A 27,635-nucleotide genomic window follows, 5' to 3' on the forward strand; every position below is an offset into this window, starting at 1 on the left:
GTCTTCACTGAAAGTATCACTCCACCATTTACCACAAATTTTTGAGGGAAAGGGAAATTGGAAAAAAAACGTCAAGATGGCTTGCTAGAGGGGACGATTCTCTATCTCATTCTTTGAGCATTTTAAAATTCAAAACACTACACATTTAAATTTAATTTTATGTAAGTATGTTTTTGTATCCCAATCTGAAATATTCAAGAATGCACAGGAAGAAAAATCAAAGTGAAATTCTGATATTTTATTTCTGATTTTTTTCCCCACACAAGTACACAATGGATTTCATTGACAAAAACATTAAAAGTGTTGCATTACAATCGCAGTTCCAGAATACAAAATGTAAACTTTTTCCAATAAATTGCATAAAACCTGAATGCACAATACTAACAAATAATAAAGTAGCACTTATTATAACAACAAATTAACATTGCAAATAATTTGCTACTTTTCAGTAAACAGAATACATTGAAACACGTTGATCCGATATCTTATACTTCTCCGGAGAACAAGTATGTTGCAGAGTACGCACAACGCCCATGAAACTTTCACAGATTCCAAACATCGCAGACAGTGCACAGTTTTCACTAATTTCAGCTATTTTTAATATTCTGCTCATATCACATGTGAACCTATGAATGTTTTAAAGGAAAATTTTGGTATATTAATATGATATAGTTGCAATTGAATGTAAGGAATTAACTTTTTTGCAAATTGTCTATGTATTTGGTACAGTCAATAAATAACCGGACTAATGCCATGAAAAAGCGAAATAAAGTGATAGAGCGATGGCAAGGAGTGAGCAAGATCTCGTCCATTGGCACAATGCACTCCAGGAAACCGTCAAAAACTGTATCAAGGATCGCTGAGCCTCCTTTGTGGCACCTGACACTGACGCCATGACTCACCTCACTGAATGAATGACTGGCACCTTGGAGGCAAATTACACATACACAACCTCCCCTCCCTACCAATACCGCCACCTAGCAATTCGGTCTGGAACTCGTCTCGCAGACATGTAGCGTACCCCAGCCTGGCCTACATATCCCGTAAGTTTCATCGCTCTGTCACTTTATTTTGCTTTTTCACGGCATTAATCTGGTTATTTATTGACTGTACCAAATAGTAACATTCACAGTAAAACTTGGTAGTATTGACTAACATTTTCAATTACACAACGTTGCAACACATTAATACTTCTTACAGGCCACAACTATTCTGTTGATTAAAATAATCTCTTTTACAGACACAGAGTACAAATCTGAAATGGGTTGAAATTTTTCAGTAGTTATAAAGTTAAGCCACTACAAGTATAGGTTCGTTATTATTTCATAAAATGAGATACTTAGAATTGGCCAGATTAATCAGTAATGTATCAGAGTCATGTGATATAGACAAATCAGTATCATTAAATTACTGATAATTTTAGTATCCAATATTTCTACATGTAGCCTGCAATTCAGGGCAGTGCTACTAATTTTATTAATCTAAATTGAGAGATAAATGTATAACATGGTATAAAGTAAGTGTCTAAAAATGCAGTTTTTCAAATGTACAGTCACCAGCAATAAAAAGGGTGTTACGTGTATTGTCTAACTTTGTTGGTGATGGAAGTTGCTATTAAAAATTGCTATTAAAATCCACTTATCGATGTAGAGTTAGGCAACACACATAACACCTTGGAGGAAAATGAGTATTTCAGGACCTAAGTGTACCATTTTTTATGGCAGTGACTGTACAATCCATTGCAGTCATCTGGTTAGGTGAATGGGCCATTTAGGTTGTTCATGAAACATTTATAATTTTATAACAGATCTATTATACATTGGTGCTTTATCGAAGTCTGCACAAATTTCATATTCATCCATTCTTAAAATATTCTGAACAATTTCAAAATGTTCAAGTATTGGTAAATATTATTGCCTGTCAGCATTGTTACCCAGGGTGGCTACTCAAAGAACATGATAAAATTCAAGTATAATTCCCGGTTTTCAAGACAAACTTTACAAAAATTCAAGGATATACAAGAAGATGTTCTCTCTATTTCAACCTTACGTATTACCGCCTCCCTATATCCACACAAATATATTAACAATACAAAGAGTCCCTGCGATTCAACCATACACAAAAGTCTAATTCAATTCAGTTAAATGGTGTACATACATTTAAAATAACTTAAGGTGCGGAATTTAAATTTGCAATATCACATAGACTTGATTGATTGATTGATTTAGTTTACTTCGCGTTTTGTGCCTCTTGGCTAATTTGCGAAGATGGGGATGAGTGATGAAATTGATAATGGACATTCACAACCAAACCCGAGCAGGATTCAAACCTGGGATCCTTGTCGTTCTAACCTCTCGGCCACAGGGTCCGGCCTACTCAGACTTGAAATACATCTAAAATCACAAGTCCCAAATGTTACGGGATATATACTAATCTGCGAAAAATGAGAATTTCAAACTCAAATTACCTAATAAACTTCAAGATATCTTGCCATAATCTTCCGTCTGTCAGAAAGATGCTTTCTCTCTTTTTGTTCTGCAAAGGACACTAACAAAGTGAAGGGATTGAGAGAATGCTTATATTTTCCATGCAGATTTCTCTTTTTTTTCTTGCTCAATAAAAATAAAAGCTAAACTGTCAAAACATGCCTCGGGGCATTTATAAATATGTATAAATTGAATGGGATTTGGATTAATACAGGGTGCGAAATTATTGAAAACTGGTTGGGGGAAGAAAGTTCTCCATCTTCAAATCTCCTCCCCCACAAACATATGTATATTATACGATATACATATTTGTAATGTTAATAAAAGTAAAAATAAATTACTCAATCAAAAATATATTATTATTAATAATAATAATTACATAAAGGAAATTAATTTGTTACTTTTATACATACCAGATATTGCACAGAAGGTAATTTCTTTACCAACTGGTTAAAGATGTTAATAAATTATGAAATAGTTCAAGTGGTTTTATTATGTGTAAGTTTTTGTTTAGTTTGTACTTTATGTTAATATAAATCAATTATATTTCATAGTTATTATTGTTTTGCATTCTTGTTTTAGTCTTATTGTGCGAATTGATGTACATTATGTAGATTTGTTAACGATCTCTTGAGAGAGAATGCATTCAATACTCACAATTACACTAATTTGTGTGTGTGTTTTCGATATTATTCTTAGTAAAGTATATTTGAAATTAAAAGTAATTGCTTATCTTTTGTTTGTTATAACAAAAACTCCCCCCCAGAAATTTTTGGTGGGGGAAATTTCGCATGCTCATAAAAGTTGCAATTTTTCACGTCTAAGGAGAAAAATTCAAGCATAATTCCCGGAGCGAATAATTCACGCAGAATTCCCGGAATTCAAGGAAAATACTTAAATCAGTGGACTGTGTTTCCAGTAATCTGCTTCTTATGTACCTTATGAATTGTACTGATATGACTCTTTATGCTAGCATTTCTTTTGCTGCTCCGGTTACAAAAAGGGCACTGAAACAGGATCTCTTCGGCACATTCAAATGCCAGATGGTGCTTGAGTGTTGCACGAGAACGAAACAACCGTGAGCAACGTCTACACTTGAACATCCTCTTTTCTCGTTGGTGCAAAATCTCTTCAGGATGATGAGTTTCAGCTTGAGGTTCAATTCTCTGCTGATAATAGCTAGTACTACTGTTTTCTGGCATCTCCAATTTGATCTCTTCCTCTTTCAAAAATGTCCCTACCAATGGAGCTTTTATGTGGTGCACAGATTCTGTAATAGAGAGAGGCCTGTCATTCAAAGGTTTATGCAATTTTATGTCTGAAATATTCTCCTCTGGAGCATATTTTTCAAAATTTAATTATATCAATTAATTAGTAGCATATTTAGTAACGTTCCCTATGCATGTAGCACCATGTCATTAAGGTACATTTAGGAAATATGGAGTAGGGCCCCAAACATTCTCGATTTTGGCCATTTTGGAGGTGATGTGATGAGCCCCATGCTCTGGCCACCTATACCCATCAGGATAGCCCCCAGGTACCCATTATTTTGAGGCTGAGTTAGTCCCAGGGCCACTTTATGCTGGGACAAGGCAGGAAAAATTCCAACCTTAGATTACCTCAGGAATCAAATCCGGGTCTCCTGCATGGAGTCAGATGACCTACCGAATAGACCACCATGAATATTTATTTACCTTTCAATTTCATGAATCAATAAATCTTTCTGTAAACTGTAAAATGGTTATCCAGATGCGCCATAGCTATTTATTAAATCGCCTCTGATAGAAACATTAAAGACACCAGATCAGAAACACTTAATGCAAAAGTGTTTTACATAAAGCCTCATATTATAAGCTGGAAGAACTGGATAAAACTGAAACCTGATTATCAGTTACATTTTTTATCCAAACATATCAATTTGTACACCAGCAAAATATCCATATCTCTCCCTTTCTCTCTGTCAATATTAAAGCCAACAATACCCATTGGTTAAATGGTAATGCAAAAAAGTGTAAGATATTCAAGTAATTTCAATCCTTCTATAGTTTGTGGGTTCAATCAAGAAGCACCTGTTCCTCTGAAAATTCCTTGTGCGATCTTAAAATGTGCATCTTCAGATCTGTTCTATGTTTGCTCCTGTGTGAACAGTATGGACACGAGAAACATCCGAGTTTCCCGCACTCATATCTCTGATGACGTTTGAGCGTTTTCAACCACATGTATGTCCTTCCACAGTAGTCACATCTAAACTCACTGTTGCCATGATGTAAGGTGGCTTCACCTTGCAGAGCACCTTCCTCCTGGTCATCGGCGCTGCTTCTGTTTCCTGTTGTCCCAGAATCAAATTCTTGCAACCAATCTTCCATCAGCAGGTTATTCACATGGCAGGTCGTTTCTGTAATAAAGAGATCCCAGTCATCCATCCAATCCTTAAGTTCTTCATTGTGAGTCTAGTGTACCTCCACCGGTAATATGTTACCAATTTTAGAAATATTATTTCCTGTTCAAAATAGATGGTCACACAATGATTTAGGAGTGGGCCACTAATGGACTTACAGTGGAGTCGACGTTTCAGGTGGCGTGGGGACCAGCTTTATGGCAGTGACCCTCCATTGCCACGTTTACCTATGAAGGAACTTGCGGTCAAACAACAAAATTAGGCCTATTACTTGGGCAAGAAGGAGCAACATTAAAATCCCTCCTCCCAAAGCAACCAGCAGGAAATAGCATTTTGTTAAAATAACCATTCTGAACTGTGAATGGACACCGGTTGATATGGCGACTCCATTGTACAAATGTTTGGATATTTTTTTTAATACAGTAGCCCCCAACTTACGTAAATTCAAAGTTACGTAATAACTGTACGTAGCTGTCATAAGACATTTTTTTATTTGAAAAGTGTGATTCCAGTTTGTTTTAATATTCTTTTATATATTTTTCATAGTTTTATAGTTTATATCCGAGTAAATACTGCTGCATGATGTTTCACTTATAAAATAATACTGTGTAAATAATATACATATATATATACACACATACATATAATAATAATAAATATTGCAGCAGTTTCTTACGAAGTTACACTTAAGCAATTTACAAATCCCACTAATAAGTTACGTAAAGGTTTATGGAACACATTAATTACGTAATTCGGGGGGGGGGGTGTTACTGTATTGAAATTCTTCCTGTTAAAAGAATATTATTTCTTTTAACTAAAAATCTTTAATTTGCTAAACGTTTCGATGTACTTCTCGTACACCTTTCTCAAAGAGGCAAGGACATAATGATATCTAATTTCAGTTACAAAAGATAATGGGGAGGAAGTGCACAAGCCTACTGTCTCCCACTGTCAGGCAACATGTTACAAATATTAACAAAAGATGGATGGGCAACCATCATTAAAGTCAATGCATTTGCCTCCACATAACTTTAGTCCCACCAAAGAAGTGCATAAATTCATATGTGGTTTTAGTCTTTTTTGAGAGAGAGAGAGAGAGAAAGAGAAAGTGACAGACCAGATATATTTGAATGCATGATACTATACCCTGTTCCAGTTATCTCTGGAGAAAGGCCACGCATACCATCAGAGAAGGGGGGAAATTGAATGGGCAGAGTGAAGCAGTACACGCTGCTATGAAGGCTGGTAACTGTAGTTGCCCCATCCCCACCTTCTCTCTATGCAATCCCATTCCCTCTCACGTGTCCACTGGTGGAGCAGTCTCGCATCACTACTTGCACAGAGACTTGTTTTCGTTCGCCGGTTCCAGAGATAGCTGGGACAGGGTATAATATCTGTATACGAATGTGAGGGTTCACATAACTAACTAACTCTCTATCCTTCTTAAACTCGAAAGTTTATGGCTAGAATTATGTATATTCACATAATACAGATAAATCGAAGTACAGGAATACAAACAGTTACGTTAAAAACTGTTTACTTGCTGGATTCAGAAATGCACTTTCTTGTACTCTGTTACAGCATTATTACCCATTACCGTTTGTAATTAACATTAGATTCCATTGTATTCTTGGCTCTTGTGAAAGATATATATGTGTGTCTTGTACATTCAAATGTTAAACAGATTCAAGAATTCTAGCCACTAAGAAATTAGAAGTTTGTATTAATAATATTATTTGTACAATGACTGTGGCTACATGGACTGCTTGCAAAACTTTATGTCGATGTTACCACATTCATTATATAATTTTAATAAACAGAATTTTTGAATTCTGTACATTAGTGTGGTAGAACTCAAAGATTCCCAACATTTGGAACAAATTTTCACTGAAGTTATCAGAGCTCAATATATAAGTCTAAATATTGGAGTCAACTTATTATTTTGTGGTTATAAGAAGGTAAATACAAAAGAAGGTTAAAAGGCTAAAATATTTGTACATTAAACATATATTTCTCCCCTGTGTTTGAACCATGCCACAAAGGCATATATGGGGTGTGAAGTTAGGGCTCCACACTTTATTGAACACGGCCAAAGGTAGGGTTGATGTGCTCAGCAGCATGCCCCTGGCTAACTTTACCCCCCAGTCTCCTACAGGTACCCACTTTATATGATGCTGGGTGGGCACCAAAGCTACTTGAACAGGTGGAAAAAATCCCAGTTTTCCCCGACTGGGAATCGAAACCACGTCTCTCACATGGAAGTCAGGCACCCTAACGACAGAGCTACAATTTTGCATTCTTGGAAACCTTGATGGGGAGCAAATTTTCAGTCTGCTTCTAATGAAATTCATTGGTTATTTGGTAAAACCAGTAACAATCCTTGTGAACTCTTTAAAACTCATATTTATTATTGAAAATAATATTTATAAATATAACTATGAACTTTTCATTCTCTATTACTAAAGCAAGATACGATACAGGTAGAAAAAATTATAGAAAATATTGTTGCATGTTCATTTTAAATTGAAATGACGACAAAACTCATTAGCCAGGGTTTCACCTCATAATCAGGTTTCATCCAAGTACTACCTATTACTCCTACAAAAACATGAACAATTCACTTCTCCATTTGAGTCTTCTGAAGTAAAAACAATTAACACAAAAACTAAATATCGTTAGCTGATCCACACAAAAATTTTAACTTGGCAATTTTTAGTTTAGTAATCGTTGTTTTTCACGGTACATGAACTCTTGCTTCAATTCCATGGCAGAATAGAACATGTCGTCGCAAATTTCCTTTGCGTTTTGATTTGTATGGACACAGATGGCACTGAAATTGTGCTTCCTTTCCACACTCATATTTCAAGTGATTTCTCATTGTCTGCTTCAACGTGTAGAGTTTGCCGCAACTCGGACACTGAATTTTCTCTTTTTGCACTGTGTTAGCGTTTAATTTTTGTACTCTTCCAGATATGATCATGGCTTCATCCAATCCAAACCAACCAGCTCCATCAGAAAGCATCGATTCTGGAAGAGATACATCCTATCTTTAATCTATCGATAAAATACATAAAACACTGTTAGGGGGGGGGGGTTCACACTGAAGCGACAAGCGATGTGTGTCGCTGCCACTTGAGGCAACGTGTCATGCTGCTATGGTGTGAAACATTGCTGTTGACTGGTTCACTCCGAAGTGATATGTGTCACATGTCGCTTGTCACTTCAGTGTAAACTTCTCCTACGAGTATGCTTTCAGTATTTCTAACATTATTTTTGTTAGCTTTGATAGATGATAGTAATGATGAAACAGAGGGCTAAAAAACACATAGAATTGCCTAAGTTTGCCCTTGGCTTGGCAGACACGCACGCACACACACACACAAAGAGAAAATTATTTTTTAAAGTACCTCAGCATATTGGTGTAGCTTTAACTATGGGTAATGTTTGGTGACATGCTGTATCTATGAGATGATGTTTTCATATCAATAATAGCCATGTGCAACTACAACTGACAAAATAACATTATGTTACTTAGTATTTTTTTTTAATGCATTGCTTAAAGTTACACATGTGAAGATGCCAGACAACAAATTATTCATTAACCATAATGGTGTTTATTGTGACTACATAGGACCCAATGTCTCAAAGTACAGGGTGTACCCAAAGTCTCTGAACACATTTTAATTATTAATAAATCAGAAACTAATGAAGATACAAATTAACTGGTGGTAATGATAGATAAACTCAAAAAGTTTTTATGTCCTGTATCAGTACACTGTGTGTGTTCATTTTGTTGCACGGAGAATATCAAGATGATAATTGATTTCTTCCCACGTTCGGGTCAGCATGTCAACACGTTGATTATTCTGAATTCCAGTTCATATCGCTTTTGTCTTGTAAACAATGTCTGTCACATGCTCCCAGAGGAAAAAATCATATGGGATTGCATCGGGTGACCTCGAGGGTTGAGGAATCTGAAGCATTCATCTTCATTGCTTCTGCTGGAACATCCTGAGTGCTTCTTATCAAAGACACTCCCTGTTTCTAAAAGCCTTTTTCTTCAGCAAAGGACAACTTTCTGGTAATGTGTTCTGAAGTTTATCTGCATTTGTGTCACCGATTTTGCTTCCAGAAACCAGCACACAGTTTCCATTTTCTTCAATTACAGTAAAAATTTTCCTGGTAGCCTTGTCTATGGACTCACTTGTGATGTGGAAAGAAAGAAACTTTTGGAGTTTTTCTGTCACTTAATACCAATACACCGCTTGTACCTACGTCTAGGCTGATATTACTCAACACTGATCACACACTTTGTGTACACCCTGTATTATGAGCGCTAAAGCTCTAAATTTATTAGACCTCTAGATTCATCTGAGCAATTTTAGTCATAGGTTCTGCATGGTAGATTCCAGATAAAAATACCAATTCCTCACGTAACTAATATAAGACTCAGGAGTTGTAAAATAATATTGAAAAATGTCACTTCTACTGTCTGTCAACATGTTGCAAGCACTGTCAGCGTCTATATGGTTTTCACAAATATACTCAATTCCTCTATAATGTGGTAGTGTTTCTCAGAAATACACCAATAAAAAAAGTTTACTATGGATGTTCCCTACACTTAACGACACTGGTATCGTAGATGTCTCACAAGGCTTTTGTGCCATCTGTATCCTTTGCCACACTTGACACATACGAACTTCGCTGCGCCATCCTCTGCGATATTCAACGAGGTGTTTAGGAAAGACATCAGATTTTTACTTTTGGTTTCTGAAGATCCTGAGGACTCTGTGGTAATACCGGATGCTGCAAGTTCACCTCGTCTCAACAGCAAAGCATTCAGAAAATCCACCGTGTCTGTAACAGAGAGAACTCTGTTACTTTATTTACTCTTAACAGCACTTCTCTTCATTACATTGGAAGACACACGAACTAATGGTTATCAGTTATCCTAACTTACCAGCAAGGTTTTTTTTTTTTTTAATTTCTGATTTTCGAATGTTCCCAATTACTGTATTGTGGGAGATGCAAGAGTGTGGCTGCTCCAGCAGCAAAATACGATTATTGTAGAAATACCAAAATTTCCAGCACAAATTTCCCAATACAAACAGGTTTGTCTTCATCACAAAATACTACATTGTGATTTTGACGTGAAACATCAGCTAAATTCTTTGTAAATTGAAACCAATTTATCAGGAAGAATTTAGTACTGTTTAATAGAGAAAGTCTTCAAGTTTACGACCTCCACTTTTAGTTTGTTTTTGTGATGTCAGCATCATGTGACCTCCCTTGATGCCAGTTGAGCAATATGGCAGCTAGCCAGGTAGTAAAGGCTTTCTGGGTTTCAATTCGCAAAACCAAATTCTGTTACTGTCGTACAGCGTCGTTTTAGACACCGTATGGCAAACAACCACCTACAAGGCAGTCCATCTACAATTGGAGCAAGAAATTTGAGGAAATTGGTTGTCTGTGCAAGGGGAAAAGTCCTGGGAGACCACCCGTTTGGGGAGAACATGACTATCGCATTGATATCTGTCATTTTAAAAAAGAGTCACACATAGAACATTTGTGACTTACCCATGTAAACTTCAGTACGTACTCTTCCAACCATGTAAGTATTTCAGCCTTGTTTTTAAATTTCTAGTTGCTGTAAAACTTTGAAACTGTCCATTTCATTTAGGCTCACCCTGTACAATGTGGGCTTGACCTAGTTTTGTCGTTGCCTAATGTCAAAAAAGAAAAGAGGTTTCTGGTCGAGTTTGAGTGTTCGGCAATGTGATTGTGTAGAGGGGAAGGGGAGATGTCTTCACAGCTTGGAATTTAATTTGACAGTGACCCGCAATTTTGTTTCTTTACATTTCACCATGTTTTACATATAAGTGAGCATGCATTTTAGAGTTATTTGTAGTTTCACTATTCCCTTTTCGTAATAAATATAATTTCACATTAAATAATTGGCAATTAAAAAATTAACACCCCTAATTATTGTAAAACTGGTGGTTATTCATTAAAATCAGGCCACAAACACAAAACACAAATGGTCCATTTTATTTTTGTGCTATGTGGTGTGTTTGTAGATATTGGTGGATCCTTGCAAGAATAAATATAGCAGTTTTATTTTTCATTTACCAACACTACTACCACCAGCAATATACAAGAATATACATGAAATTTTCTCATTCCAAACTCCTAAATCAGCCATCATTTTCATCACAGACTATCTACTCCATGGAATGTGCACATTGTGGCCAAGCCATAACAGTTTTCTATTTCACTGTGTTTTGGATCGTCACTGTGAGCAGAGCAGCATGCATCTACGGGAAAATGCATTGCTGCCAAACCATTGAAATGCCAAGAATCTATTTCTTATTGTAGGCTGACTGTTACCTATGCCAGGTTAGAACATGTTCTACTCAGCACATGGTTTTAAGATGATATAATTTTTTAGGAAAATCAAAACAGTTATAATATTCTACACGTTTTATTGGGAAAGCATACTTTCAACATTTTTAAACTGACCAACAAAAAAAAATCACTACAGCAATTGGCTGTGAAAGCAGTTCTTGCAAAAATCCATTCTGTAATTATTATTCAACTTGCAGAACTATCGGTGAACAAATTATGGAAGCATCGAACATGTCGCTGCAAGTTGGACTTCTGCTTTGCTTTGTAATCACACAGAGGGCACTGGAACTGGGCTGTCTTTCCGCACTCGTACTGCATATGTCGCCTTAATGTGTGACTCCATACATATCCTTTTCCACAGTTAACACATACGAATTTCCTTTCTTGTTGAAAACCCAATGATTGCGTGGGCGCATCACTACTGTTAGGGCCATCCTCGTAATTTCCTACCATCTTTCTCGGTGTATCGTGTGATGGTCTTGGACGGCAGACATTGACGGACCAATCACTTGTTCTTGTGAGCTCTGACATCAGTTCTGTAACAGAGATGCCTCCGATATAGAAAGCTATATGCAAGTGCAGAATATTATTATATTGCACACACTATCTCTTACGTAGTATGTTAGAAAATATACAATTTTGCTCACAAAAGCATTGCGCTGAGGACTCTTGACAATGATTCTCACAGCTGGAAATGGCAAATTATTAGAAGGTTTCATGTCAAAATCAAGTTTGATTTATTATAATATAAAGAAAAAAATTGCTAAAGCACTTAATTCTTCAGAGCTCTCAGTGAGGTGGGGATGGTATCTCCCTGAGAGCTAACCCCAAGGCTCAACAAAACATCCCTCCAGTTATATTTTCTATTTCAAGCACTGCAGATAATGTACCCTGTTGTCACCCTAATTGTAATTCAACTATGAATTAAAAAAGCAGATTGAGTAGCAATTGCAACATTTTAGTTTCAATGAATCTTTCATCGTGATGCACACCCTCCCCTTCATACACACTCATTAAAAATTACTTTCATAATGTCATCTTTTGAACAACTTGGTATGTAAAAATACATTGCTGACAAAAGCCGTAATATGTCTAAGTATATAAAAAAATGCTTGTTAGTTTTGTAACTAAACTGAATTAAAAAAACATTGAACATTTTGATGAAATAATAATACACTTACAGGGTGGGAAATAACCTTTTGCTAGGGGTCCACAGTAAAAAGTAACAACAATTAAGATATTATGGAAATACCAAATGTTTACTACGACAATTGTGGTTACAAAAACAAAATTAAAAGTTAGTATGTCTGCCGTTTGCTTCTTTCACAGCACGAAGACGATCAGGGTAGGAGCTCAGAAGATTCGCAAACAGTCCGTATTCCATTCCATGTCACGGAGGACTTGTTCCAGATGTGCAAGGAGTGTTCGCCGGGAATAGCGGTTCGGTCCGCGTTCCACTATTATCAAGGACTCAATTGTGTCCTTCTGAATAGCCCCAAAGTGCTCCGCTGCATTCAGGTCCGGTGATGCACCCGGCCATTCAGAACTGCTGAAGAAGTCAATGCCACTTCGTCGAAGAAGGTCTTGGTTTTAGCATTTGCCTTGAAGCAAGGTGCTTTGTCGTGAACTAACTTCTAATTTTGTTTTTGTAACCACAATTGTCATAGTAAACATTTTGTATTACCATAATTTCTTAATTGTTGTTACTTTTTCCTGCAGACCCCTAGCAAAAGGTTATTTCCCACCCTGTAGTGTACAATGAAATATTTTCCACACTTGACTCTCTTTTACTTAAGCAAATCAATACTTCAGTATAAAAATGTGTTTCCTTTATTTCCATTACATACAGAATACACAAACACATACACAAAACACACATCTAATTGTTATTTCATTATCTGCCACGTCAGTTTATATTATGTCCATGTTTCCGCTTTAAGTGGGCTAGTAGATGAGCCTTGTGTTTGAACTTCCAAATGCACACCGGACACTGAAATTGAGCTTCTTTTCCGCACTCGTATCTCATGTGTCTCAGTAAAGTTTTCCTGTGTTGGTATCCTTTCCCACACTGCTGACAGAATACCTTTTCCTGATAAAAATCTCCTTGTGCCATGTCGGATACGTCTCGCGTTCCATCTTGTACAAACTGAAGTAGGGAATCTTCCACAGTGTAGTCATCGCTTGACCTGATCATGGCAAAGAGGGCATTGTCTGCAACAACAGAGAAGTGCTTTTTGTTCCTTTTTCTGTCTAAGTGGCACGTAATAGTTTAACAGCTCTATAATACTATTCCAACAACATTAACACAACATTCTTATCTGTCACAAGAAAGCTAGCAACAATATCACACACATACTCAAACATTCTAATATTTAGTCTTTGATAGTTATCTGCAACCCAGAAAGGAGGAGGGGGGAAACATAATAGGGATAGGAGAATGCAGTATATCCTTCTCCCTATGAAGGCTGAGACTTTATGGCAGCTTTCAGACCAAAGCAACAAGTGACATATGCTACTTGCTACTTGGAAATGAACCTTTTGAAATGAATGCAGCATTTAATATCAAAGTGATTCGACAAGGTTGTCTGTTGGCTGCACATGCATGGTGAATTATTTTTTATAGACTGGAAGAGCTTGTCGGTTGTTTGTTACTTCAGTGTGAACACCCATATTGAATATCGATTGTATCAGCCACTTGGATAATGCTGGAGGGAAAAAATCAGCCATGTTGCTATCTTAAGTTTTCCCTCTAACATGAAGTTCTACCGTCATTACCTTATAATTAAGGGGTCCCGGGTTTGATACCCAGTGGGGGCACATAGTGGTTCATATTCCAGTTTAAACTGTAAGTCAAGTCCCAATTAGCCTTACTGTGCATAAAATGGAATAAAAACAGTCACTTCCTCACAAAGTTCCATACTATATAAAACTCGTCCATGTGTTCATAAAATGTGTCAATACTATATTCTAGAAGACAAAATAGTTTTTCCTCCATTTTAATGCCTTGGTCCTCTCTCTTCGTTGTTCATGTGACCCATTCAATTGTTGTTTTGTCACTTTGGTCTAAAACCTCCTTAAAAGAGATTGAAATTGTATCTACAAACAACATACTGACCTCCTTCTATAAGCAAAAAGATTATACAATAAGGAACACCATGTCTTTCAGATAATTCTTCTAACCCAGTTAATATATTTAGAATCTATTTAGAACTTCACATAAAGAAGTATTATAAGTATATGATGCATGGGCATGCTAAATAGTGCATATAACCAATATTATTCTAAGCATTAATTAAAGGTCAGACTAACATGTACTGGACTTCTGAGAGAAGCATTTCAAGTTCCACGCCCGGACGAGTATAAGAAAAAAATTTGCAGACTGGACAATAATTGCTTGTTGTGGGTCAAACCCCTAACTTGGTACCAACTACACAATTTCTTTCCAGAACAAAAATTAAGAAAGTGCAAACCATTTACGCCTCCTCCATCATATATTTCCACGAGACAATGCTTTCGAAAAAGGGAGAAAAAGCAAAAGTTAAAATTCCACGACTTAAAACAGAGAGTTTATGAGGGTACCAGCAGTTACCTTTTATTCGTTTCTACAGAATGGTATCTTTATTGTTCAAAGCCATACCTGTATACAACAATGAAGTTCTTATTGTTAGCGTATCAAATTAATCAACATGGATCATGTTCAAGATGGACTTTACAAACCAACATGAAGGATTTGATTGGCGCATACAGAGGCATCTTAGGATTGGTGTGATTTAATAGTTACAGTGTCTCGGGAATGCATTAGTGGAAGTTCAAGTACAACTTCAAGCTTCACTCTACTCTTAAGTAGCATTTGTGCCCAAAAATCTTGAGAACTTTTTAAAAAACTTGCTTCCAAACCAAACTTTTCATCATCTTTAATGTAGAGCACTCTGGGAGCTATGCACACTACGAATATGTGATACCAAATTATGTTTATATCTGCACTTCCGATCACAAAACACACATTCGTATCTCGGTTCCTTCCCGCATTCAACACGAACATGTCTTCGAAGTGAATCCCTTCTACAGTAAGCTTTGCTGCAATGAACACATTTGAACTTCTTCTCCGATTGGCCATCTACATTGAGCCTAGGATGATGCCCAAGATTTGCTTCAGTATCGCTATCGACTTCTGTTTGATGGCGATCATTCAGCCCATCGTCTACCGCCAACCAATGGCTCCAAAGATTCATATCGTTGCTGGTTTCGGATTCTGTAACAGATAGGAGTGCTCTGATACAAGTCCATTCCATTGTTTATTTGAAACTTTCTCATGCTCACAGCACCATCAACAGAATTACATCTACATGATCCAATTTACTTCCAACCACTTTACAAAGCACGTGTACACTAGATCCATGCCTAATTTGTCATTATCACATGCAAAAATCTGCATTTGAAAACAAACTTTGTATTCTCTTGAAAGTCAAGTGCATTTCTTTCACAATTCTACAATTTCTAACTAGAAAAACAACTTCAAATATAACTTATACAGATATTTTTTTTTGTATTAAGAAAAATAAACATAGCTCAATTTAGCTTTGCTTATACAAGTGAGAAAATTGAGGAATGATGCCTTGCAATTAAAAATAATAATAATAATAATAATAAAAATAAAGAACACACAAACAGAAAAAAGCCAAAATAGGAATAATATATTTACTTGCAATTCAGGACGATGTATACAAAACAAAAGGTACAATAAACAGAAATACAAAACATTATTTTTCTTCAGAAATGTAATTATACAACGTTCAATAAAGTACATGCGCATAAAAAAAAAACATTACAGAGGTTACTTTAGCTGCACAATGGATGATAACTGAACGCAATACAACTTTCGTATCATTTCAACTAAATGAGAAAATAAGTTCCTTCAATTATGGAACTACCTTTATAATATACGATATTTGTGCTAAATGACATTGGCCTTTTTATCTCCAGTTTGTTATTGAGACTTGATCTACCTTCATCTTCTGTGGAATGATTAACTAAGAAATAGTTACATGTGCCTTAATTTTGTTATCCAAATGTTTGTATCGACTTCGACATTTCCTTGGGGTTCCAAACATTATAAGACATGATAGAAGTTTAAGAGATGTATAAATTGGTTAATTTTATCATGTCATGCTGATCATTTATAATCTTTTGATTGTAACCTTTCCAGCACTGAGGAAGGGTTGAGGTTGATCCAAAAACTTAGATAACAATAGGAAGTACATTCAGGCACTACATAGAAATTGAAGAGATTGAACCCTGATCTCTGGCATACAGTGCCATTGCTCTACCAACCAAGCCAGCCCGGTTTCTCCCTATTTTTCACTTCTGATGTTTAATGTCTAGGAGATACCTGACACTGTCAATGTCATCAGAGTTTCACCAGATACCATTGGAATATAACCGACTAAGAACATGTCCACACACGTAAAACAATAGAAGTGAAAAATCACGCAAAAACAGGGCTGGCTTGGTATCTTGGTACAGTAATGACACTATGCCAGAGACCCAAACCAGAGTCCTACTTAAAGCTTCATTTTCACCCAAAATTTATTTTTAAGATGGTCACAATTATGACTATGCACTAGCTAATTTTACAATTTTGACGACAAGGTGAAATATCAACTATTTATTTGCCTATAAAGTTATTTCCTTGAGAACACAACTCATAAATGTACAGGTAACTTTATAGACAAAATAACCGATACCTTTAAGATGGGAACAGATCAGCACAATAAAACAGTAGCAGAAGTAAGAATCCAATTTCATTCACACAACTCAACATCCATTTATCACCTACAAAAACAATATGACGATTGTTTGCACTACGTCAATTTTGTCATGTCAGTACTGAAGGATCAATCTTTCACTACATTAATATTGACAATGGCACTATGCAGAAAATGCAAAAACTGTTTCACTAAATATTTAACTAAATAATTTAATCTTCACAGAATACATGTGTGCATATACACACACCCAAATATAATATGCAAATTGCATTAAACGTTTCCTTAGGACACTACTATGAACCATCCATTGTTTACTAAATATTTGCAATAAAATTATCACTATGCACTTTTCGCATATGAACTATCAAATTGTACTTCTGCTTCGTTTTCGTAGGGCAATATGGACACTGAAACTGGGCAGACTTCCCACATTCATATTTACAATGTCTCTGCAAACTATCTTTTCTGTTATAGCTTTTGCCACATGTTTTGCATGCATGCTGCTCTCCTTGGATATTATTACCTTCACTTCTGAAATAACTTTCACCAACATGACGAAGATTTCTTGTTGAAAGTGAACCAATGCTAGTAATCGACGAGTTCCTCCCCTCACCACACAAGACAATGTCTGCAACACAGAAATAATTCCGTTACTCTTTTGTGTCTACAGACTTTAAAGGGCACAGTAATTTTTCAATACATTCTTAACTCAAATACTTTGTCGAAAAATAATGCATTACACTCAATAAAATCCTACTTAATTCTTCCCTTATATTATTTGCAGCTCATATTTTTTATGCATGTGAAGAAATATATTCTCTATGTGTAGGCTTACCATACGGCCGAGATTAGCCCGGACAGTCCTGGCTAGTGCTGTCCGGGATTGCAAAATGTCCGGGGTTTTGAAAATAGCTACCGGTATTAAATATTCACGACCAGAATTTAAGACCAGCAAGGATCGATCGATTATCTGCTGAATGTTAAAATTAATTCAGAACTTTCATGTTGTGAATTTTATGATGTTATTACAACAAACAAGACATTTCTGAAAAAAGTCATGTCTAGTGAAAAGTATAACTGAGTCAACTAACAGATAATGCTACCTAGAACAGAGGTGTTTCCTAATCAGAAACTGTATTATTCAATTAAACATTTTAAAATTAATTGATTGATTTTAGAAAACAATGTTAATATTTTTTCTTGTACAGTTTATAGTTTAATGTTCCAATAAAATGTTAAGGCTTTTAAGTAATTTCAATTTATTTTTGTAAAAAAAACCTGAAATTCAGCAGTAACGAGTTGATCACGAATATGTCCTGGGTTGGACCCAAAAAATATGGTAAGCCTATCTATGTGCATCTATGAGGGTATAAAATAGCATTGTGTTATGTCCGTACTTTTTCCAACATCTTCCGCACACACTTCATGGAAAAGTTACCTATTTTATTTTTGTTGCTTTGAAGGAAAACTGTGTTATACATATTAAATTGATATAATTAAGCTTCATATTTTCCAAATGCAGAAATCAGCAATAGAATACAGAAGACTAACATACATGGATGGGCATGTCCATATCATTCCAGTGATCATCAAATATTTTAAAATATTTATTACCTCAGTATTATTTATATAAAATTTAGTGTTCTAGTAAATTTTATGACATTTGAAATTCTGATGGTTGCAAGAGTACCATGCGAGCTTTCTTGTGAAGAAATATCTGATATTTTACGCATTAATGTTATGTACGCATTCCTCTAAATCACTATTCTTGAAACCTCTCAGTCAAGATTAAGTAGGACATAATGCAATTTTATTTTGCACATACTCTAAGAATCATTAACAGTAGTCATGACAACTTGTATGGCAAAATTTTCATGACTCCAAAACACCAAATTGCATCATAATTTATCACATTGATATATCAACAGTGGAGATCAGGTTCTTCACACAGTTATCAAATAATTGATTAAAAATAAAAAAGGAAATATATGGATTACAGTGAGCAGCTCCTTTATTCATAAAAGTTGCACTGCTTTTACATCAAGCCATATACAATTTATAGTATTCCTTATATATATTTAAAAATCACAGATTTGTAAGTATTCAGCTAATATTTGAAAATGTTTCCATCTCAGCACTAGCATTTATAAAGGCACTGAGAAATATTTTTAAAATATGCTATTAACTAATAACCATGAGTATAATGAAAAAGAGCAAAATATTTCTTTATGTACTGACATGAGCACAAATTTTACAACAATAATTTCTAATGAATATTATTCTTTTCCTAACATGTATGACTAGAATTCTTGAATGAAAAATAAACATGTATTCACACAACTAAATGGTAACGATTTCTTGTGATCGTGTCACATTTTTTTCTTCTAATCTTTGATCAATTCAAACAACTTCTATCACTGCCTGTGAAGCAATTTCTCAATCTTTGAGTATAATGTAAGCATCCTTATGATTAATTATGTAACTAATGGAATAAATCGTTAAGTACATCCTCAAAATCTCGTGAAAATGAACTCTTACACTGTTCACAACTAATACTGTTAGCAGAGTCAAGTTTGCAAATATGGCACAGAGAAAAATTAATCTGAATAAACAATGTTCAATGTGATGAAATCCATTCTAAATATAAGATAAACATGTAAAATTTTATAAATTTTAAATTATAAAACAAAATGTGTAAATTTGACACTAAAATGACATAATGATACTGTTGGACTCAAAGTAACAACACACATAAAAGTACTTAGCTAATCTAAAATATTTAATTTCTAGATTTTTGTCTACTAACTTTTACTTGCAAGCCCCCTTAATTGTTTCTTAACTACAGTGTATAGAAATTAAACCCATCTCAAGTCATGTTTAAAAAATACTCCACTTTTAACTGTAGCCATCATCTTCCATTTTTTTCATTTAAATCTTCCATGGAAAAAAAAGAACAAGAGGCATCTTTGTGACGTCACTCAACACTTTTTGAATAAATTAAATCTTCAAATTAAAACAGAAGCAAGAAATTTAACTTATAGCTTATTCACATTGTGCTTCCTTCCTCTATTCACAAGTCAAACTAGGATCAATCATTATACATGAACATAGAAAAAAAAAATTTAAAATGGCACAAAAAACCTTGGAAAAAATTTATGCAGTATCTCCTAAATGGCGAGTTTTCAAATGCATTGCAAGACTGTAACGATGCTTCGTTTTGTACGTGCAAAACCGACAAGAAAACTGAGCTTCTTTCCCACATTCATATCTCATATGTCTCTGTAGCGATATCTTCCACCTGTAAGACTTGCTGCAACGTTGACAAGTGTGACTTTCTTCGCCCTTGTAACGTGTATTAGTACAACCAGTGTTTACAACTTGGACACAATTGGTACCATTGCCACGTGTATTTCTATTGTCATCCAGCTCCAACACTTCATTCCAATATTTGATCCCGGCATCAAGATATGGGTCTGCAACGCAACAACAGACATCCCTGTTATTTAAGTGTGTTATTTAGTTTCTAATTAAACACAATTCACAGTTATAATTTGGACAAACACATGGTGCATGAATACAATTATAAGATAATATTGTTTATGTTATTTTGGCGAAGAGGTTCTTGAGTTATTGACTGTGTGACTGACTTCTGAAAATTCTGAGCCCTTGGTGAAGTAGCATTATCGCTCAAACTTCAGAAACTTCTCCAAACTCATCTGCTCAATATCTCACACTACCTCTTCGGCAATCATTGCAAAGAACAAGAAGCACTTTAATATGATTGGGCATTGGTAAAAATGGAAGAAAACATATAATAAAAAGGTTAAAAAGGTCTAAAATTGCCTATTTTATCCACATATTTGTTTTTACACAGTGCACTGTGGTGGTTAAGTTGGTAGGGCATCTGACTGTCATGTGGGAGACCTGGATTCGATTCCCGAGATGGGTGATCTAAGGTAGGATTTTTTCCGGCTTTGTCCCCACATAAAGCAGCTCTGGAGCTCACCCAGCCTCAAATCACCTGTGCGGGGGGGGGGGGGTACCTGGGAGGTAAAGGTGGCTGGAGCATGTTGCTGAACATATCACCTCCAAAATGATGGAGATCGAGAATGTGTGGCGCTACCCCCATATCCCCTACATGTGCCTTCATGGCACAGTGCGATATGCACAGGGAACTTTCCCATTTAACTACACAGTGCACTGGACAGGCTGAGCAGTAAAATACAATAGCACGTAACAATTTCCATCAATATATATATAAAAAAAATTATCACCAATTTTACATTCATGTATTAAATAATCAATCTCATGGGTTTCACAATGGCATAGTGTAATTAAGAGGTATTGGGTGGGTTGATACACTGTGGAGGCACATAGTGGTTCAGATTCCACTTCAAAGTGTAGGTTCAGTCCCAATTAGCCTATCTGTGCAAAGTGGGCTTGAAACGTGAACTCAATTTTCTTTTTTCTTTTTTTTTAATGTGGCAGAACACAGTACAATTTTTATGAGCATAAAGTATCTTTCTTACCCAACCTCTGTTGTTAGCATGGCATGCTACATCAGTAATCCTGGGTTTGAATCCTGGCTTGGGCATGGGAGTTGTGTGTCCCTTCATCATTTCATATCACTTATCCTCATCATTCAAATTAGCCAAAAGTGGCAGAAAAGGGACAAAGTAACTTAATTTATTCATTTAAATTATCTACACATATTAACCATCCGTTCGGTACGTGGGGTACAGGTGTCCTCCATCGATATTAATTGCGAGATTGCAACACTGTGAACTATACTGTACATGACTGCTTTTGTGTAGCTGAACGTTCTTTCTATTTCTTTGTTCTAAGCAGAATTGTGCAGTTCTGCTGCACTTCTAAAGCACGTAATATTACAATTCTAACGTCAGTCGCGTGCCTGGTGTACAGTTGTCACTCACGTGTCTAAATACGTAACAAGAAAAATATCAATGTGTCAAAAGATAAAGCACACTGCAGAGATGATATACGGAAGTGGGTTAGTGAGCAAGGGGAGAACACGTAACTATGTATTAGTGCCAGAAAGTGAACATGGCACTACTGCAGCTCTTACGTATTTAGACACGTCATGCAATTGGCGTTAACTTTATAATATTACATTATTTTGAAAGAGCAGCAGAAAATTGCAGCTGGTCTTAAAAGACAAAGAATGAACATTTTGCATGCATGATCAATATAATTCAATGTGTGTCTTAAAGACAGTTAAAGGGTTGGAGGACAAGTGTACACCATGCTCCAATGTATTATAGAATAAAATGCACCCAACGGAGGGTTAAAGGCGTTAGTAAATCTTGATGCATTACCTATTTCTTGGAGGAATCAACATTATGATAACTGTGAATATGTCGAAGCATGTGAAAATTATGTTTGGCTCTGTAGGTACAGAACGGGCAACAGAACTGTTTCTCTATTCCACACTCGTAACGCATGTGTCTTCGCAAGGACATCTTCCATTTGTATGTTTTACTACAGTTTACACACGCAAATGTGCACCCTCCTGATATCTGACTATGCTCCTCTTCCGGATGTTCATTCACGTCAACGAGACTTTTGTGTGGTGACCAATTCTCGTAGGTGGCTTCTACGTAACTTGAGTTTAGCTCTGCGAACATTTTGTATTCTGTAATAACAGAGAGAAAGAACCCTCTGTTACTTATCACTGCAATTTTCCTTGGCTTATCTATCTATTTTATTGCATGTACTGTACTCCTTAAAATGTACTGCAAATTCTGAGATCAACTTCTACGTTATGAACCATTGACTGCGTTAAAACCAGGATAACAAAACATACCACAATCAGGGTGGATAAAAACCATGATTTTTTTTTTTAAAAAAAACTTTTTCTAGTAAACTTTTCTTCAAGTGAAAATAAAACATTCTGGATGTACTCTATAATTGTAAATTAAAATATCAGCTGACATGCATATTTACGGTTCAACATGATTAGTATTTTCTACATTTTCCTACATAAAATCTTTGCCATTTTTGCCAATGAATATTATTGAATTTTAAATGAAGCGTTTACATACTATATTTCCTTTCATATAAGCTTCACCCCATCAGTACATATATTTTGTTTCCTTTCTTTTCCTCTCTTAGAGTCTAATAAACACTATTAAATGGTTACAAGATTAATGATTCTGATATCTACAAAATTCTTATGTACATTATTCTATAAATTGTTTACTTAAAGTGATTTGAAACACATTTTTTTAAAAAAAAAATCGCCTGATTTAAGATTTAAATTCATCCACCATGACCACAATGCATGGGGGAGAGGGGGGATGGGGACAACAAGGGTCTATCTATGTTTTTAGAATATCACATCCTGATCATCTGGATAAGTGAAAGGAAGGGAAAAGAATTAAAAACTTGTGCACTAGTTTTTACCTCCTCTCCAATCCATCTTTATCCCTTGTCTCTTTCATTATCCTTTGTGGTATGTCAAGCTGTTATTCGTATTTTAGTACAAATAAGACCCTGGCATTTGAGGCAATTCTAAAATACAGTAGCTATCGGACGACATATGGCATATGCTTTTCATTTAACAGCATAATTAAATGCTCACTGATATACACATTTTTCATTCTAAACACTAAATTTAAGTGTCTTATCAAAAAATATTGTACACTGCATAGAGAACCAAATCAACATAAGAACTCAGAATTCCATTTGCTAAAAATCAAATAGACAAAAATGTTTCATTAATTAAAACACTATATTTGAGGTGCATATGAATCATTTTATACTGGGAACCTTAACATTTCAAAGTGTTTATTGCAGTTTTAATTTTCAACAAATTGTTTAATCAATACATACATTTCTTGATAAAACAAAATTAATTTTCAACAATCAGATACAACTGATGTGTTGCAAAAATACACCTGGACAAGAACTTTATATGAAACTTCAAATAGGTACACTGAATTTCAAAATGTGGTGGGTGTAAATAACGGAGAAACAGCAAGTATGCTGTGTATGTATGTTTAAGTAATGTAACTTGCTCAAAAAATCTGTCGGAAGATTAAAGAGTGGTGACTTCATGAACACGGTGGATATGATTGATGAGATGAAACTTGTGCTTGGCTTTATGCGGACAAAACGGACACTGGAATTTCGCCTCCTTCCCACACTCAACCCGCATGTGTCTCCTGAGCGAGTCCTTCCAAGTGTAAGCTTTCCCGCAGTTTGGGCAAGAGAAATTCTTCCCTCCCTGAACACCGAATTTGTTCTGTTGTGAGGAAGAGCCACCAAGGACTTGAGGGTCAAATACGTCTCTCAACTCAGCCCATGTATTCTGGGACTGGGTTCCAGAGATATCACCGAATGAGCAATCACTCCACGATCTTGCTTCAGAGTAGAGCACAGGCTCTGTAATAATAGAGAGAGACAGTTCTGTTACTTCACATAAAAGTTGTCCATCTATTTCTCATTTATTAGATAAAAATTTCATTTTGGATTCAATTTGTGAATGTAACAGGAAATTCTGAATATAGTGGGGGTTCTCTCTGCATCATTGTTTGGGAATGTAAGAAATAATAGTACATAAAGAATATCAACAACTTTTCCTACATCTTCATACACTTGTAAAGAGATAGACATGTATTATTTTTACTTGGTCAGAAAGTTTACAGAAATTACACAAGAAGAACATTTCGCTTAAGCATATACACACAACTTTCTCATTGTATTTATATCTAAAGGAGTAATACAAAGTAGTCCCTGATAGTACAGTGGAATCCATGAGTATTACCGTGCAAATTGTCCATGACTATTTTCATTAATATTTCTCTTGCATCCTGTGTGTTTTTAAGCAATGGATTTTTATGTATGTTGGTGCAGAAGTTGTCGACAGCTTGTTTTGAGTTTTATTTTAATTCTTGAAGCTCTAATTGGGTCAAATAAAGTGCACGAACATGGTGATGGACACTTTGCACAATAATACTCATGGATCCCACTGTACATATGATTTAGTTCATTTCCTTCCCTTTGTAATTTTTGAACCACCTTTCAAACATTTTAAGGATTATATATACTTGAAATTTTAAAATGAATGCATTTCATTTCTCTCCCACTAACCATGAACAGAATTGATAATGTCTTATTTCTGAAATGTTCTCAATACTTTCAAAGTCAATTTCAAAATGTTGGTGGTACTAATACATTGGAGTGAGATGTATTAAGAAAACTGACAACACCACAGATTAACAAATTAGCCTAAATGCTTGTTGTGTCCTACAAAATGAATAAAGTGGGCTAAAACTTAGGTAATTTTATTCATAAATTTGTACAAGTCCAGGAAATGACTCAAGCTCAATAGGTCATTCACACATAATTATACATATCCATTTATTCCACTGAATACCAGATTGAGATTTAACAATACATTTCCACAGGTAAACTGAATTGCATGGACGAGGAAAAATAAACTAAAATATTTTCGGAAAAAGAATAATTTGTCAACATTTTGGATATTGTATCTCTATTGTTAGGATCAGTGGGAATGGAAAAAGGAATTTTTAAAATTGCATAATTTGTATTGACAGGTAACACACATTTGAAGCTGTAGTGTGTTCAGCTAGGGAAAATGTTAATTTAGATAATAACAATATCTTATTTCATAAAGCCACTTTGGGCTTTACAATGGAGACAAAGTCATCAGCAAACACTTTTGCTATGCGAGACAAAAAATGCAATCACAATGTACAAAGCAAAGGTAATTTAACCAGTTCTCAATTCTCAGTCACAAACTCTTCTTTAAAGTCCATCTTCTATTTAGTAGCCAACAATAAAAATTTTCAATCATCAAAGTCTTTCAATACACAAACACTTTTTCCTTTTTTATCATAAGGAAGGAACAACTGATGTGCCAACTTATGAACTGGCAGGGCTTTCCCAATTCCCGCAAAAGTCCTTTACAAATTCGATTTATGGGCCCTCGCTATGTGTAGACTCAAATTGTACTTCTGTTTAGATTTCAAAGAACAAAAGGGACACTGGAATCGACCCTCCTGCCCACACTCGTAACGCTCATGTCTTCTCAAGGAGTCCTTCCATCTGTATTCTTTTCCACACCTACCGCACTTAAAAGATTTAACGAGATCGGGATCAACACTTAGAGCTTCCAGTACCGTGGCTGGTAAGGCTGAAGAATCGCACCTCCAGGACGAAACGCTTTTCGGGAAGAGACTGTCTGGAATGACACAGAAGTCTCTGTTAATTCTCCTTCCCTATTTCTTTCCTTAAAAACCTTAATTTTTCCTTTATTAACTTCTTTAATCATTCCAATTTGTACAAATATACAGGGTTACTCATAATTCCCTGCAGGGTTTCGAACGTTTTTGCAAGAATTGTAACACATACAGCAAAAAAAATGCATATCAGTATGTAAAGAATCTCTCCAAGTTTGCACTCATAATAGGCCCCATCATGTAATTGTAGCAGTATAACGCAAACATGGTGAACACAAAGCATTCTGCATCTTAGAATTTGCTAAATGTGAGTCGGTTGTGATGGTACAACTGAGATCGTACGAAATATCAAAGAGAAGCACCTACAGCAGAGGTCTTCGACTCATGGCCCGCGGGCCAGAGGTGGCTCGCAGAGTCATTTGCCATGGCCCATGCTCGTTTGAAAAATTAAGTACTTAACATAAAGTAGGCTACCGCTTGAGGCTGGTAGATGGCAGCATCTTACAGTTCTTAATACCGCAGTATAGCTTCATGGCCTGCAAGCGTCATTGAAACTATTAATGTGGTCCCCACTGTCTGACGAGTTGAAGACCCCTGACCTACAGACAACACAATTCGTGCATGGTACAACAAGTTTGAGGAGACTGGTTGCCTGTGCGATGCAGAACGAACAGGTCAGGTGGGGTCATGGGCTCAGATCGTAAACCTTGTGCAAGTAACATCACCAGGGATGCACATATCTAGCACCTGGAAGGTACGTATCAACTTGGAGAGATTCTTTATGTACTGATATGCACCATTTTGTTGTATGTGTTATATATACCAGAGTAGGCATTCAGGGGTGGCCAAACATGAGATTCATATGCAGAAAAGTACATCCTCAAAAAGCTTGTGAAACAAGTTCTATTCATAAGAAGCGTCTAGTGTGCTTTAGAAGCTGCTGAAGAATTTAAAATTTCTTTCCTGATGAAACTGTAACCAGACTCGTTAGATTGCACACTAATATGGTGGGACGGAAGAGGAATTTATCTTCTTTTTTCAATTACTTGGAATTGTCCATGTTACTATAACAGGTGTATCTAAAGAATAACATTAAAGACAATATTTTCAATGTTGTAAACTTGTCATTTGTTCTATGTTTCAATCCAAGCATTGAAATAAGTATACAACAGATGATGAAAATAGTCAGGAATTTTATATCAATTAGCAAATGCATACAACATAATCTTGTCCTTTCTTGCTAAGAGGACAAGAAAAATTTTCCCTATAGTTTTGTTCTTATTTGTAGAACTTAATGTCAAAGGAATACAATAGAGTTATGGTTCCAAATTTAAATTGCGCTCAGATTTCATAG

General features: G+C 35.6%; 1 protein-coding gene across 24 annotated transcripts in view; it reads right to left on the reverse strand.

Moving 5' to 3' along the window:
* The window catches only part of LOC146004770 (uncharacterized), a 239,756-nt gene that overhangs the window by 128,167 nt on the left and 83,954 nt on the right, over window positions 1-27,635 (reverse strand). The window contains exons 5-6 of one of the 24 annotated variants that reach the window (XM_083143780.1): window positions 22,394-22,710; window positions 20,425-20,530 (exon numbers count right to left, since the gene is read on the reverse strand). The exons of 16 other annotated variants lie outside the window; for them this stretch is intronic. In XM_083143780.1, the coding sequence (XP_082999906.1) occupies window positions 22,394-22,710 (317 nt within the window). In that variant the 3' untranslated portion in view covers window positions 20,425-20,530. Of the gene's footprint in view, window positions 1-4,525; window positions 4,882-7,525; window positions 7,912-11,460; window positions 11,826-13,179; window positions 13,501-16,127; window positions 17,686-19,708; window positions 20,531-22,393; window positions 22,711-23,973; window positions 24,462-27,635 lie in introns of those variants that run through there. 7 more of the 24 variants (XM_083143768.1, XM_083143786.1, XM_083143763.1 and 4 more) reach the window with 7 other exon arrangements.

This window comes from Lepisma saccharinum, chromosome 22, assembly GCF_977018435.1.
Source record: "Lepisma saccharinum chromosome 22, izLepSacc3.1, whole genome shotgun sequence".
Lineage (NCBI taxonomy): Eukaryota > Metazoa > Arthropoda > Insecta > Zygentoma > Lepismatidae > Lepisma > Lepisma saccharinum.